Source organism: Capronia epimyces (genome assembly GCF_000585565.1).
Source record: "Capronia epimyces CBS 606.96 chromosome Unknown aczIQ-supercont1.1, whole genome shotgun sequence".
NCBI classification, from domain to species: domain Eukaryota; kingdom Fungi; phylum Ascomycota; class Eurotiomycetes; order Chaetothyriales; family Herpotrichiellaceae; genus Capronia; species Capronia epimyces.
The window spans coordinates 2,396,834-2,411,977 of NW_006912904.1; the positions used below are offsets into that span (position 1 = coordinate 2,396,834).

At 51.8% G+C, this 15,144-nt stretch overlaps 7 protein-coding genes across 7 annotated transcripts; 5 read left to right on the plus strand and 2 right to left on the minus strand.

Moving 5' to 3' along the window:
• Positions 1–1,941: 1,941 nt before the first annotated feature.
• On the plus strand, positions 1,942–2,829 carry A1O3_00874 (uncharacterized protein; the record flags this gene model as incomplete). Its single annotated transcript, XM_007731024.1, has 1 exon — positions 1,942–2,829. One exon carries the CDS (start codon positions 1,942–1,944, stop codon positions 2,827–2,829), a length of 888 nt encoding a protein of 295 aa, XP_007729214.1.
• Positions 2,830–3,136: 307 nt separating this feature from the next.
• On the minus strand, positions 3,137–5,066 carry A1O3_00875 (mitochondrial division protein 1; the record flags this gene model as incomplete). The annotated part of the gene is made up of 2 exons (XM_007731025.1): positions 3,137–3,424; positions 3,477–5,066. The coding sequence occupies 2 exons, from the start codon at positions 5,064–5,066 to the stop codon at positions 3,137–3,139; spliced, it is 1,878 nt and encodes a 625-aa protein (XP_007729215.1).
• A 680-nt stretch (positions 5,067–5,746) lies between these two features.
• A1O3_00876 (chorismate mutase) lies at positions 5,747–6,629 on the plus strand (the record flags this gene model as incomplete). The annotated part of the gene is made up of 2 exons (XM_007731026.1): positions 5,747–5,817; positions 5,870–6,629. 2 exons carry the CDS (start codon positions 5,747–5,749, stop codon positions 6,627–6,629), a joined length of 831 nt encoding a protein of 276 aa, XP_007729216.1.
• Positions 6,630–6,642: 13 nt separating this feature from the next.
• Positions 6,643–7,618, minus strand: A1O3_00877 (protein bcp1; the record flags this gene model as incomplete). Its single annotated transcript, XM_007731027.1, has 3 exons — positions 6,643–7,197; positions 7,248–7,484; positions 7,538–7,618. 3 exons carry the CDS (start codon positions 7,616–7,618, stop codon positions 6,643–6,645), a joined length of 873 nt encoding a protein of 290 aa, XP_007729217.1.
• A 233-nt stretch (positions 7,619–7,851) lies between these two features.
• A1O3_00878 (GMP synthase) lies at positions 7,852–9,545 on the plus strand (the record flags this gene model as incomplete). Its single annotated transcript, XM_007731028.1, has 2 exons — positions 7,852–7,934; positions 7,991–9,545. 2 exons carry the CDS (start codon positions 7,852–7,854, stop codon positions 9,543–9,545), a joined length of 1,638 nt encoding a protein of 545 aa, XP_007729218.1.
• Positions 9,546–10,617: 1,072 nt separating this feature from the next.
• On the plus strand, positions 10,618–11,911 carry A1O3_00879 (taurine dioxygenase; the record flags this gene model as incomplete). The annotated part of the gene is made up of 2 exons (XM_007731029.1): positions 10,618–11,241; positions 11,291–11,911. The coding sequence occupies 2 exons, from the start codon at positions 10,618–10,620 to the stop codon at positions 11,909–11,911; spliced, it is 1,245 nt and encodes a 414-aa protein (XP_007729219.1).
• A 332-nt stretch (positions 11,912–12,243) lies between these two features.
• A1O3_00880 (uncharacterized protein) lies at positions 12,244–15,128 on the plus strand (the record flags this gene model as incomplete). The annotated part of the gene is made up of 2 exons (XM_007731030.1): positions 12,244–12,852; positions 12,900–15,128. The coding sequence occupies 2 exons, from the start codon at positions 12,244–12,246 to the stop codon at positions 15,126–15,128; spliced, it is 2,838 nt and encodes a 945-aa protein (XP_007729220.1).
• Between the last annotated feature and the right edge of the window lie 16 nt (positions 15,129–15,144).

Below are 15,144 nucleotides of genomic sequence, written 5' to 3' on the forward strand. Positions count from 1 at the left end.
TACTACTACTACTACTACTACTACTACTACTACTACTACTACTACTACTACTACTACTACTACTACTACTACTACTACTACTACTGCTGCTGCTGCTGCTGCTGCTGCTGCTGCTGGTGCTGCTGGTGCTGGTGTTGGTACTGCTGGTGCTGGTGTTGGTGCTGCTGGTGCTGGTGTTGGTGCTGCTGGTGCTGGTGTTGGTGCTGCTGCTGCTGCTCAGGTACCTATCTTAATTTGACAAAACTTAGTGCTCGGAGTGTACGAATTGGTGCCTGTGCCTGCCTACTAAATACAGTATACATACAGTACGCGGGGCGTCATGGTTCTGGATCCAGATCCAAGCAGCTGCACTCACTCGGGGTGACGATCACTGAACTGTTACTGCCAGCGCTACAGATACAGTTGCAAGTACAGTTACAGTGACGTAGGCCGGTCTGGCGCTGCCTCCAGCAGCCATTGTCGCTCTACTGCAGTGTCTGGTGTGCCAAACAGTACGGAGTACTCTGCTCAGTAGCCTGAGTAGTTGGAGGGAAGCAAAAGCCATGCACATGCACATGCGCTCGGCACTGACTGACTGTATTCTACGTAGAGAAGGTAACAGCACAGCAGAGCACAGCACAGCATAGCACATCACCAGCACAGCACAACACATCTACAAAAGTAAAAGCAACCGTGGGGATCCATACTAACTATAGCTAGGTCTTTGTACCAGAGTCTATCATTCATGTCTCGACTCTGCTGCTTCTTTCTGTCATGTCTGACCTCTACTGCTTCTCTCTGTAAGTAGAAGCATTCCAGCACAGCACAACAGGGCAAGCCAGGGCAATGAACAGGCAGCACTTATCTCGGAGCACCAAGTTCAAGTTCAAGCTCGACCCCCAGTTCGATGAAGAGACCGACGCGTCGCGACGCGATTCGCCACCACATGCCGCGTAGACTTGAGACATCGGACACGGTAAGTAGACTTTGGGAACCTTGACGGATGAACTGGGGAGCTTGACGGGGTAGACTTGAGACCTTGATCCAATAAACAATAAACACCGGCATCCTTGAGGCCTTGATCAAATAAACACCGGCATCCTTGACCGAGTAAACTCGACAATGATCGGCTCACAATCGCAAGCGTTTGTTTGGTACGGAATGGAAAATGGGCCACCGGCTCGACTTGTACCAAAGAACGGTCGGCAAGACACACGCCACAGGCCGCAGAAAGGCAGACAACCAGCAAGGAAGGCCGAATCAGTCGCCGATCTGGTCCACCGGGATCTCCGAGCCTTTCAATGCTGGTGTCTGTGTGGCTCAGGTTTTCTTTGAAGGCCGTGACCGTGGCCGCTGAGGTATAAGGACCTCGCGAGTGCGAAATCAATCTTCCTCTCTGTTCGAATCCAACCCAATCTGCAGTGCTATTCCTCTCTCTGCATCGCTCTTTCTCTCTCTGCCTCGCTCTTTCTCGTCGAATCTTGACTGACAGACTGGGCAACAAACACATCAACAGACAACAGCCAACAGACAACATCCCACACACCACACACCACACTCAAGTCGACTTTGCTAGTCGAAGACCAAACGTCAGCTCAACTCAGCTCAGCCCAGCATGGATCTTCTCAACTCAAGTCTTTCAGCAATGCCTTCAGCAATGCCTTCATCGTCCGCCTTGCTTGACACGGCTCCCGTCCACACTGCCATCCACTCTACCTCCCATGATCATAACACCCGAAGCAACACCCGAAACAAACCCACCAAAAGCATCAATATCACCAGCAACAACGCAACCGCCAAAAAAACCCCGTCAGAAACAAAAAGACCCGAAACAAGACCAAGCACAACATCGTCAGCAGCATCGACCACAACTCCAACGTGGAGAGGCGAATCCATGACCACATCTACCAACGTACAAATCCACTCACTGCACAAGAGGCGAGGCAGGAACTGGCAGCAATCATGGCGGCATCTCCAATGCCGGCGGCACTCACGACATCCGAAGAATCTCCCTCGGACGAGCCATTCTCGCCCCAACAACCAGATATACCCACGTCTAACGTGAGACAGATCTTCGAGGAGCCCAACAGCCGGCCGCCGACTCCTGAGAATAGCTTCCCGGAGAGAGAACCGGCCGAGCGTGCGCAGGAGGGCCTGGCGCTCCTCCAGGCCATCGGGCTCGGCGGAAAGCCCAAGCCGGCTTTTTTCGCCAGCCGGTCCCACCAAGGCGATTTCAAGTTGCCGTATCCTCTTGACAACGAGGCCTTCACTACTAAATATGTCAGGCCACTGTTTGAGACTGGGGGAAGCCTCCGAGTCCAAGAAGCAGAAATCCTGGCTGCCACCGTGATCAAGCAGGTCGACATCATCGATAGCGAGTGGTGCCACATCGCCGACTGGGCCGATCGCCAAGAAAAGGGTACCATCTTCAAACCTTCCGAGAGAGTCAATGATGTGCCCGTAGAGGGGTGGGATTTGCGCGAAGGCCCGGCGCCGCGGCCGGCAATCCCACTCCAAAGAAACAGCAAAAAGACAAACGCCCCCAAACGTGGGCGTGTGCGGGCGCGCAGACCCGGCCCTAAAAAGTTGAAGAGTACGTTAGGCAGCTTCCGCATGGCCCGAAGCGTGAACAATGTGCTCGAGATGGCGTACTCTGTTGGAGTCAAGACGACGCTCGGGAAGATGGATGACCGGAAGAACGAGTGCACCCACCTTCGCTATCGCCGCGCGCTGGCGTTGGCGAGGGCGGACAAATGGTTGTTGGAGGAGACAGAGGCCAGTAATATGCTGGCAACCCTACCGGCGTGCTCCGAGAAGGCATCGGATCATCTTGGAATTACCGACGAATAAAGATCCCCGCCAAAGGGTTGTCGAGGCTGGCTTTCTTGCCTGGATATGATATTGTTTGGAGCCATGGTGGGATTGCATTCAAGAGAAAAGGATGTTAGCTAGGCCAATTTGATTGTCTCGGAATGAATGTTGGAGAACTGGTTTCTTGAATTCTTTTATAAACGGACGTGCGACTTCTTGTTACAGGACCAGCTATGCAAAAGGCCGTGCTAGGACACAGGTCAGCACAGCTCCCTTGGTTCCATGATGCAAGCCTTAGTAGTGCCTTAATATCCATACCGCCCCAATAGAACTGACCTGTTGCCTCTCAACAGGTCCAAATTCCAACTTCACCGTCTCTTCGTCCCTCGATAAGATACCCATCTTTCAGTCGGACTTTCTCGACAGTGCTAGTCTTCGCACCTGCCATTCGGTCTTCGACGGATGTTGTCACCCCTGTTCCACAGTCCCAGTGTCTGCCGTCGGTCTTATCGTACACCTTCACAACGTCTTCGCCGGCAGCACAGACAATGTGTCGAGCATCAAACATCATGCTCGTAATCGGCGCATCGTAGGCATAAGCATCGAAAATGGTGCCCATTCGGAGGTCCCAGATCTGTTTCACAGTTAGCAAACGGAACCACTGGTGGCCGTGGTCCTCTTCTTACTCTAATGCTCCGGTCAAGGCTGCCCGTGACCAGATGGATATCGTCGAATTGTAAGCATGTCACTGGCCCTGTGTGTCCTACAAGACTCCGGTGAACCTGTCCACTCCTCAAATCCCACAACCGGACCATCCCATCGGCGGTTCCGCAAGCAAGCGCAGCATCAAAGCACTGCAGAGCACCGACAAAATCGGCCGTTGCATCGGCCGCACGGCCAGTCGGCCGCCATTGTGGCTCAGTGCTGCTCATCGTCGAACTAGCCTGGGCAGCTGCCCACAGCACATCCAATGTCTGCACGCATCGTCCCTTCACCAAATCCCATTGACGAATGGTTTTATCTGCAGAGCCTGACACAAGTGTGTCGCCACGGAGATGCAGTGCCGTAACCTCATCGACATGGGCTTCAAGAACAAAGAGGGGACAATCCCCCATGGCATCCGGCGGCGGTGGGGGGGGCGCGTCCTCATGTTCATTTCCAAATCCAAGTCCGTCATCCTCCTCGTCCTTATCTTCGTCACCATTCTCGACGATCCTGTGTTCGTAGGGTTCGTACTTGGCACGGCTAAGATCCCAGAGTCTGATTGTGGCATCCATACCACCTGTGGCTACGATGTTGTCTTCAACCTGGAGGCACTTGACAGAAGCAGTATGGCCCTCCAAAAAGCCCATGCAGCGACCCAGATTCAGATCCCAAACACGTACTGTGTCGTCGAGGGCTGCGCTGACCATCGTGCCAAAAGGTTGGTCGAAGTCTAATGCCGATATTGTATCGTTATGGGCAGGGATGGTCCTTATGTGAGACCCAGACTCGAGATGCTCATGCAGGACCGGCATAGATTTCCTCTTCGCATATGTTGGCCGTCTCTTAGACTTTGGTGATGAAGACGAGGGAAGCTTGTCGTAGAGAGACTGTGACATGAACGAGGCGTCCATCGACTCTGAGTCGGGAGTCACTGCTCGCGGAGGGTTGAGACTGCTCGTGGATTGGTCCAGTGTGCTCTGCTCGTCAAGAGCTTCTTGCATTTCCTCAATTTTGTTGTCCAGCTCGAGCAATTCATGCTCGACCTCCGCCTCGTCGGTCTCGAGAGTGGCAAGTCGATCAAGCACGGTCCGACGCACATTTTGCAGATTGGCGATTTTATGGTCTATATCCCGAATTTCAGTCGTGGACATGTTCTTCCTCACAGCCAACATTTCTAGTTTGTGGTTTACTGCATTGCGCTTCTTCTTGAGGCGTTGAATTGTTGGGGGACCATCTTCTTCCACGTCCCCGGCACCTAACAGCTTGTGCTGTTTGGAGCTCCGTCGGCGGTGTCCCTTGCGATGTTCGCTCTCCCCTTCAGGGATAGAGGCCTGGAAACCTTGGAATAGGGAGTAGGTATTATCGTCCTCGGGTATGTTTTGCAGTTGATCGTCGGGAATATACGTAAGGGCTCGATGTGCGATTTCGCTGGTGGAGAGCTTTGCTCTCACCAATTCCGAAGGAGCTTGTTGCGAGAAGGAAAAAACAGCTCGCTGTACTACAGGGCGCCGCATCTGGCGGGAGATGTTGCTCATAGCCGTCGGGTAGTGCGTAGAAGTAGTGTCGCCCATGAGATGGGTTGCTGTTGCCGTCACCTTGCGACCGAATGCTTCCAACTGGCGGGTCTATCATGGAGGTCAGTAAGCTCATTGAAGAGGGACGATGTCGCGCCTACATCCAAGACCGCACCGAGGACAGAGTCGTCCCCATCCCCCTGCGGTCTTCGTGTTTGCGAGGCATTCCGGCTGTGGGAGCGCGAGCTGGCCATATAACCCTGCTGCTTTCTACACTCTTGAGTGTCTTCGGCGCGAGTTCGGATCGTCCAGTGGAGGTGTCGACGAGTCACTGGGTCCAACAGGACTGATGTTTGATGACAAGGTTGCAGGTGAAGGCTCCCACAGGTCAAGCTTACTGAAAATGTGGAGGGTTCAGTTGGGTGGAAGTAGATCTGGGTTGCAGACGCGGTCCCGACGCCGCATCCTTCTGACGTACTGTGGACGACTCAGATCTCTACCGCGATTATTTGCAGCCCACTCAAGTCCAACACTCCATACTTTTTCGTGCTGTCCCCAACATCTTCACTTTTCTTACTGGCTGCTGACATGATATCTACCTTGGATATATAGGTGGTGCCATGGCCTGGAACCCATTTTCTACTTCCTCCCCCATTTGTTGACCTATCACAGAGACATCTTCATATATGACCAGAACGCGACCACCGCAGGAGCAAGATAGGTTGAGCCAATCGGACATGGATACCGCCATTGACCTCTCCGATGCCTCAAAGGCCTTGGATCTAGATAATATCCGTTTTCAACTGATGTATAGCACCCCAGCAATCGCCATGTGCACATAGAAACTGACTCCTACCCAGTCGACTCGAAGACACAATCATCTTCCACCTAATCGAACGAGTACAGTTCCCATTGAACGCTTCCATTTACGACCCTATCGCTCTGCCGGTGCCTACGAGTAACCTCGCACTCCCTCCCAACATCTCCCTGGCTGATTACCTCCTCTCTGAAACCGAGCGCCTGCATTCCACTGTGCGCCGATATGATGCCCCGGACGAATACCCTTTCTTCCCGCAAGTCCTACAGCGACCCATGCTTCAGCCGATAAAGTACCCAAAACTTTTGCACGACAATGATGTCAATGTGAACGACATCATCAAGGAGAAATACATCAAAGAGGTATTGCCTGAAGCCTGTCGTAAGTTTGGGCGTGAGGATCGGGGCGAGACTAAGGAGAACTACGGAAGCGCTGCAACTTCTGACGTGGCCTGTTTGCAGGCCTTGAGCAGGCGGATTCATTTCGGAAAGTTTGTGGCTGAAAGCAAATTTCGAGCGGAAACCGAAAGATTCGTGAAGCTCATCAAGGCTGAGGATCGGGCGGGAATCGATGCCGCCATCACCAATGCAAAGGTCGAGCAACTGGTCCTTGAGAGGCTGCGACTGAAGGCCAGAACGTACGGCAAAGACCCTTCGGTTGGCAGCACCAATACTGCTGGTGGAGAAGAGAAGCTCGATGTGGAGGCGGTCGTGAAGATGTATGCCCAGGTAGTCATTCCCTTAACCAAGGTGGTCGAGGTAGAATATTTGATGCAGAGGCTGAAGGGCACTCAATGGGAATGATCTGCTGGATTGATCACGCCTGGGGCTTCAGATACTCTGCAACGTTTTGGACTGCGGCCTTGAATTGATCGGCTGAAATCAGGATGGCGTGCCCTTGTGGCTTGATCCCAAGCTCTTGAAAGACTCGTTTCGAATCTGAATGCCCTTCATCTTGCTTTATCGAATAGTCGAATCCGCCGTGGCAGATAGCGTGCCTTTGCAGCACTTCGTCTTCTGGATGGAAGTACATTGTCTCAAACGAACTGCCGACAGCTTTGTTCTTCTTTTTGGGCCGACTGTCTTCAGCATCCAGCTTTGAAGCAACTTCGGTGTAAGTTTTGGAGAGTATGAGGTAGTGTGAGAAGTTGTATGGTTCTTTGTCTTGTAGTGCCCAATCAATCTCTTCCAGTAGCATCGTGTACATTGGTGGCACAATTTCCGACGGAACATTAATCAGACGCTCTGTCAGGACCAACCCGATCGCAGGTATCGTGGACTGTGATAGCAGTTCGGCGAGAGGAGCAAGTCCGGGGTTCGATCTAGCTTTCGACTGGATGTATTGGATTACTTTACCCATGAAGGGCTTATCCTGTGAAGCCGTCAGTACAGTTCCGTGTAAGATCTTTGCCCTGGGCGTACCTTATGCTCCTGTAGATTGACTACGGACAAGAATGCATATGGATCCGTTTGGTTTCCATCGACTTTAACAGTAGACCCCAGCGTCGGTTGGGACAAAATCAGGTCGGTCAGTGCCGATAACTCGAACAGCTGAGCATCGACATCAAACAGCTGCTGCAGGAGCGCTTTTATTCCGTGGTAGTCAATCTCTGGTTGAGGATCAAACCACTCGAAATCAACATTGAGCACATCGAAGTCCTATATTAGAGTCAGTGGACAAACTGCGGTAAGATTCCACGCGTCGAACTGACCTCGTCCTCGCCACTCTCGTCGTCGGTATTGGGGTTCTTGTTGATAACGCTCTCGCCGGCATCCTGCTTTCGTTTGCTCATCTTGAGTCTGCGAATTGGTGGTTCCTTTTCCGCGATGTTGACGGAGGATGGATATATTTGTAAAGATGTCAATTCGTCCCGAAGCTTTTTTTGCGGGGGGCATTTCCTCTCCGCTCCGCAAAAATTAATTCTCGTGCCCCTCGTTGCGCAGTCGCGAGATAATATTTTCCATTCTCACGTGCATCTTTCCGTACAATCTCTTCGGGACCACTGCTCTCGAAAACACGGTCGCGATGGCTGTCAATGGCGAGGTCGAAGGGGCTTCGGTCAATGTACCGGCCGAAACATTTGACACGATCCTGGTCCTCGACTTTGGGTAGGCAGAACTCCTTACCTGGTAGTAGAAAGCCTGTGACTAACGAACGCGCAAAGCTCACAATACTCGCACCTTATTACACGACGATTGCGCGAACTGAAAGTGTACTCTGAGATGTTACCCTGCACACAAAAGATCGCAGACTTGCATTTCCGACCCAAAGGCATTATCCTCTCAGGAAGTCCCTATTCGGTTTACGAGGAGGGCGCACCCCACGTAGATCCGGCGGCCTTTGATCTCGGTGTACCAATCCTGGGTATCTGCTATGGCCTACAAGAGATGGCTTGGCATTTTGGCAAGAATGTCTCCGCCGGCGACAAGAAAGAATATGGCCATGCCTACCTGAAGATCGAACGACATGCGGGGAAGGAAGAGCATATCGACCGTCTCTTTGAAGGGATTGCAGATGATATTGAAGTATGGATGAGCCACGGTGACAAACTATCAAAGTTGCCGGACGGGTTCCATCCAATTGCAAGCACAGCGAATGCCCCTTTCGCAGGTATCGCAAGCGTGGACAAGCCTTATTTCGGCATTCAATTCCATCCAGAGGTGACGCATACTCCACGCGGTACGGAAATCCTGGGTAACTTTGCAGTGAAAATATGCAAGGCCCGACAAGATTGGACCATGGAGAAGTTCGTGGACAAAGAAATCGAGCGCATCCGGGCTCTGGTCGGTCCCAAGGGTCAGGTTATAGGCGCCGTGAGTGGAGGAGTCGACTCAACTGTTGCCGCCAAACTCATGCAAGAGGCAATTGGAGATCGATTCCACGCCGTCCTTGTAGACAACGGCGTCCTTCGACTGGACGAAGCTCGAACTGTTAAGGAGACACTGACCAAGCACCTGGGCATCAACCTTACCGTCATTGATGCATCAGACCTTTTTCTCGGAAGGCTTAAGGGTGTCTCGGATCCGGAAACGAAGCGGAAGATTATTGGAAACACCTTCATCGAGGTATTCCAAGACAAGGCCAAGGCAATCGCGGAGGCTGCCGCAAACTCATCTAGAGCAGGAGAGATTGAGTGGCTGCTTCAGGGCACTTTGTACCCTGATGTCATTGAAAGCATCTCATTCAAGGGCCCGTCTGCAACCATCAAGACCCACCACAATGTTGGTGGCTTACTGAAAGACATGCATCTGAAGCTCATTGAGCCCCTCCGGGAACTTTTCAAGGACGAAGTCAGAGCGCTAGGAACCAACCTAGGCATTCCCGAGGACCTAGTTTGGCGACACCCCTTCCCAGGACCTGGTCTTGCCATCCGTATTCTCGGAGAAGTCACTGAAGCTCAACTCAAGATTGCTCGTCATGCGGACAAGATCTTTATCGACGAAATAATTGCCAGTGGCCTGTACAGAAAGATCTCGCAGGCTTTTGCCGCTCTTCTACCCGTCAAAGCGGTCGGTGTAATGGGAGACAAGAGAGTCCACGCTCAAGTGATCGCCTTGCGAGCTGTTGAGACAACGGACTTCATGACCGCCGATTGGTTTCCATTTGATGGCGAATTTCTCAAGAGAGTGAGTAGAAGAATAGTCAATGAGGTCGACGGGGTTTGTCGAGTGCTTTACGATGTCACGAGCAAGCCTCCCGGTACGATTGAGATGGAATAGACGGCTTCCAAGACATGCTTGGATGGTTTAGAGGAGGAGCTTCGGCGTTGAATGATGTGGCGTCCGTTTCAGGTCGAAAGATCGGACTGTATAAGGAAGGCATCCAAGATATCACAGTACGTATATAGACAGAACTTGCCTGCGAAGGATCGGTTATCTCTCTCCTGCCTGTTTAGAATCGGCCAGACCCTACGCTTCGGAGGAGCATTGTACGTGCTGCGCTTTTTTGCATGACAACAACGACAACCGACGACACTTTCAGTATAATAATTGACCTGGCTTGTCTCTGTCCGCGTTTCTTCTTCAAGCCATGAATACGAGCTGGGAGAAAGCTCTGCGTCGCTGCCTCACTATGTCACCGAGAGAGTGGCAGAGTTCAACCTTGTGCAGTGTGTGGGCGTGGCGTCCACCAAACATCGAACAGCGGTGAGAGGATAAGACCGTGCAATCCGATACTAATAGTACCTAGGTAGTGTAGTAGTGACGGCTGTTATTACTGTTTGGCATCAAGACGCTCGAGACCTACTTTCCACCATCGGCTCCAACCGATACTTGGTTGACGACACCAGGCTCGCATCTTGCGTGCTTTGCGATGTGGCTCTGCACATCAGGGGTTGACCAATCAAAAGTCGGGATCTGGAACAACTGGGAGCTCGGAAGAAGCGTTGACGAATATGCTGAGCGGCGACAACGATGCCGACTGCACGACAGATCGTGGAAGGAATCCATGCCTGATCTTGTTATGCGAGTGGTCCGGCCCCTGGAACCGTCGTCGCCATGCAGCGCCGTGCCACATGTGGACAAGATATGACACCTGTACACCGACCCCAGAGTCTGAGGAGTCATACCACCCAGATCTTGTATGTGGAGATTCTCTGACCCTTTGCCACGGGATTGTGCAATCTTACCTTGCAAGCAACCCACTCGGAAGTAAATCTGACCTTATATAAGGCGTGGTTCTCACCTTTTCTATTTCACCTGACGAGTCTCACCCATATCCCAACTGTCCATATCCACATCTCTGGGTCCACCACCACACAGTTGACACGCCCAGACGCCCACGGAAATCAACATGGCCCCCCATGCTGAAGATCCTGTCCAGGTGGAATACCAACCAGAACCCTGGAGTACCGAGACGAAGGCCACCCGAGTCGACTTGGGTTTCAGGGACAAGAATGCGTCTGAAAGGCAACGTAAGAAGCGGAGTCTAGCAGACACATATGAACCTGGACGGACAACTATTGAGACTCATGAAGACTACGAGTTTGATTATCTTCTACCGCGGTTTCCGGACCTTCACTGGGATGAACTGAAGGAACTGCCATATGAGGACAAAGGACTGCATGGAGACCCTCAGTTTCGACATTTACTCGATGCTGCCGACAATATTGTCGATTACGTGCCAAAAATCGGAACAGAGATCTCCGGTGTCAACCTATCTCAACTTACCGATGCTCAAAAATGCGACCTGGCAAGATTGATCGCGACCCGCGGGGTTGTGTTTTTCCGCAACCAGGATGATTTTGATATTGAGGCTCAACGAGAGCTCGGGAAGTTCTTTGGCACCTTACATAAGCATGCCACGACAGCTGTGCCACAGAAGGAAGGGCTGGAAGACGTTCACGTAGTCTACACAACAGACAAATCTGTGGATCAACGAGCCCTCTTTACTCCCACCTTCTTATGGCACTCAGATGTAAGCGCCCCCGGCTGCTCCTCAAAGAGCATACTGACTCCTCGCCTAGGTCAGCTACGAAGTTCAGCCACCTTCATATACGTCCTTGAAAGTGCTTACGGGTCCTCCGCGGGGTGGGGGCGGTGATACTTTGTGGTGCTCTCACTATGCCATCTACGACGTCCTGTCACCTCAAATGCAGAAGTATCTCGAAGGATTAACCGCCTTGCATTCAGCTGACATGCAGGCTGACGACTCTCGCGCTGGTGGGAGACCTGTCCGCCGAGAACCTGTAACGACTGAGCATCCGCTAGTCCGAGTCAATCCGGTAACAGGCTGGAAGTCTGTTTTCTTCAACCCTGGCTTCGTGACCAAGATCGTCGGCGTGCCAAAGGCCGAGAGCGATACCATCATCCGATATCTCAACGAGCTCATTGCTACAACGCAAGAGGCGCATGTACGATTTCAATGGGGAAAGCACGACGTTGCGCTGTGGGACAACAGGGTCACATCGCACAGTGCCTCGTATGGCTTTACTCCTCATAGAAGACATGCAGTCCGGGTAGCCGCAACTGCCGAAAGGCCATATTTCGATCCACAAGGCAGGTCTCAGGAAGAGGAACACAACAAGAAATGGGGCTTGCCTCAGACGAATAAGGACGGATCACGGCCATCCAACTATAATGACTGATTGACGAAGGGATGGAGACTAGTCTGGAATGTATGAACATCATGAATTTGCTTGAGAAGTCTTCGAAGGGCAGAGGACCACTATGGAGGAAGCGGAGTCGTAGGTGTTTGATTTTTGTTGTGTGACGGAAGTCCATTACTGTAGGTAAAGAGTATGCTGCGTTCTGTAGCCTCGTCTGCGTGGCATGGATGGTGTTACTTTTCCAACTTCCACCTTGGCGCCTCAACCGAGCCTAGAGGCCGCTCACTTGGGTGCACAGTCCAGCTTCTCCTTTCATTGTCCCCTGCTTTGATGGTGCGTCCGCTTCTGCTGCCTGAAGCATTGTCCCCAGCATGTCGGTTCCATCTGTTCTGGAATATGCTCGCTTCCACGGCCTTGCCACTGATCACACTTCAGATACCCTTCTGGAACACCTACACCATGTCCCCAGTCCCACCGCTTCTTGTTCGAAGGAGTTGGATTCTTCTTTGCCCGAACCAGATTTTACTGTCTTCGCCAACGCTCTCAAAGATCCCAAGCTACAACTGAATCGACAAGAAACCATTCTGCTAGCCGAGAGCATCACAGATTGCCGCCCGACTATCCATTGGACCGAGGTCCTTCCTAACCCCAACCGATGGAGAAGGCTGAAAGTGGAACAACCTCTTCTTGCTGGAGATCATGATTTGGATGTTGCAGGGTTCAGTCAAAATGCAGCGAGCCGCTTAGATTTGCAAAGTCACTTAGGAGACATCATACAGTTGAATACTACATGTGTCGAGCCCTATGAGGATGAATGGAACGACATACAGACAGCTGGCAGCTTGAAAGATGTGAAGAAAACACTCGACCTTGAGAAAGTGCACGCCACGCGGGAAGCTTTGATGTGTCTTGCGGAAGCCCGGAATGGCACCCTTAGCAAGGATGAAAGAAACGAGCTTCTCAATATAGAAGTACCTCTGGTGAGTATTACGCTGAGGTCTAGGTCTGGTGAATTAACAGATCGCAGAAACCACAGCTGCGCTCATCAAGTCCACTAACAATGCTCGACGAGCCTTCACCAGATCACTCTATCACATCTCCTTTCGACACAGAGGCCGACTCACCCATTGAAGAAGATGTTGATTTGGACAAGCGGCTTCTGGAGCTGGAAGAACGAATGGAAAAGGAGGGCTGGTCAACACTTAGCAGCCACAGTGCAATCCCCGTGGACATTGTAAACACGCCGAGTGTGAAAGTCGGAAATATCCAGACTCCAGGAGAATTACCTCAATTGAACAAAGATACGATGCGATGCCTTATCACAACTGGAGCAACTTCGCCACAAGAGGACATCGGTCAGGGCGTAACAACTCTCTCGACGCCAATAAAAAGAGGCTCCTCACCTAAACAGAAGCCTGAACTGTCAATCGGAATGGAAAATTCGAAGAGGAGGACCAATCCTTTAAGTCTCAGAGACGTCACGAGTAGCCCATCTCAACAAGCGTTGGTGCAAAGCGATGATGACGAGTTTAAGCAAGATTCGGATGACGATATCAACACTGAGTTCCTCAAAATGGCGGAGCAAGCCTACGAGGAGATGGAAAACAGACTGAAGAGCGAGACAAGTAGTCTTTCTGACGTCTGTACGAAAATCCCTGTTCCGAATCTGGACTTCACTCTGGGCAGGTCCGTTGACCATTCCTACCAATCTGATTTTGTTGCTCTCCAACTTCACCTGGCACTCCAGAGTTCCCCTGTCTTAGCCGATATGGAGAATGATACAGAATTGGAGCCATTAGCAGTTCCTCCGCACTACATGAGCGTCAATCTTGACGAAAAGATCGAGGCGTGTGGCACTCTTCATGAACTAACGAAGCCTCCTGAAGGTATCATTCGAAGTGAGCAGATGCTGTGGAAACCTCCAGGGCTTCGGATACTAGACGAGAACGAGGACAGTGACGAAGAGATGGAGGAAGATGTTGGTTTAGCAGCCACCATTTCCATGCCATCCACGCCGCAACTACCACAAAAAAGACCTGGGTATGGCGAGTGCTCGACTTTCTCAATCCCTGCAAAGAAACAGCGTGGGACAAAGCAGGAAGGCAGAGCTAGTCTGCTGGCAGCCAAGTGCGACTCATCGACCTTATTGAATCCGTTCTCGGCCTCTAGCGCCCTAGCGACATTCTTGGATCTGAGAGGCAGCAAATTCAAAACGGTCAAGCGAGTATGTCAGCTAAGCGTGGACGAAGTCTTGGACGACCCAATTGAGGCCACACAGCTTGAAAAGAACGATCCTGAATCTGCACCAGCTACAGCCTCAGTTTCGAGGCTTATTGTAGAGTGCAATGACCAAGAAGAGCCACCCAGGATCCTAGTGCCAGCGACACCAGTTCTTGCTACTTGCCCGGCGCCAAACAGTGGCCTTGCACCACCCAGCGCATTGGAATGGTGCAGAACAGTGGTGGTTGACATGGCGCTACTCCAAACGTGTCGCCGTTTGCTCGATTACCTGGAGAAGCAGGGTTCAGGTCAACTTACTATGATATATCGAGATCTCACTTCGCCCCAGGGTCATAGCGGAACGATACCCTCCATTGGTCCTGATATGATTCTGAATCCTAGATCTGGGCTCATCTTCACTAACTTGCAGGCCTTGAACCAGAAAAGCTTGCCCGGGCAAGGCGACTCTACTGATTTAGGTATGGTTCAGGTCAAGATCCTCAGGCTGCTACAAGATTATGACCAGCTGTTTGTTTTGGTGACGGTTCTAGGCGCCCGCGAGGGCTTCTTGCAAACAACCTCCGACGCAATTCGCCAGTTCACAGGCTTCTGTTCGAGCCTTAGTACTCGCAACGACCAATGTGTAACTCCAGTCTGGATACTGTCACAACTGCCGTCGCAGACGGATGATTCGGAATTGAGCAGCATGAGCTGGCGGTTGATCGCCAGGCATGCCTTTCCAACAACGCTTCCGAAAGGAGACTCCACTGGCAACCTAGAGACTGTGTGCCTGATTCATGATGAGACACTGTGGGAACTCTTCTTGAGAAAGGCTGGCATGAATGCCATGGCAGCCCAGGTTGTCCTTGGTATGCTGCACCGGTCTAATGCACCTATGTCGGAAGCCCCCCAGAGTTGGGGTTTGAGGAGACTGGTGCAAATGAGGGCAGAAGAACGGATTGACATGTTCTCAGAGATACTAGGAAGACGCATGACGGAAAGGATGAATACAATGCTTGAGACCCAGTGGGCCTAATAAGAACCCAGTCCCT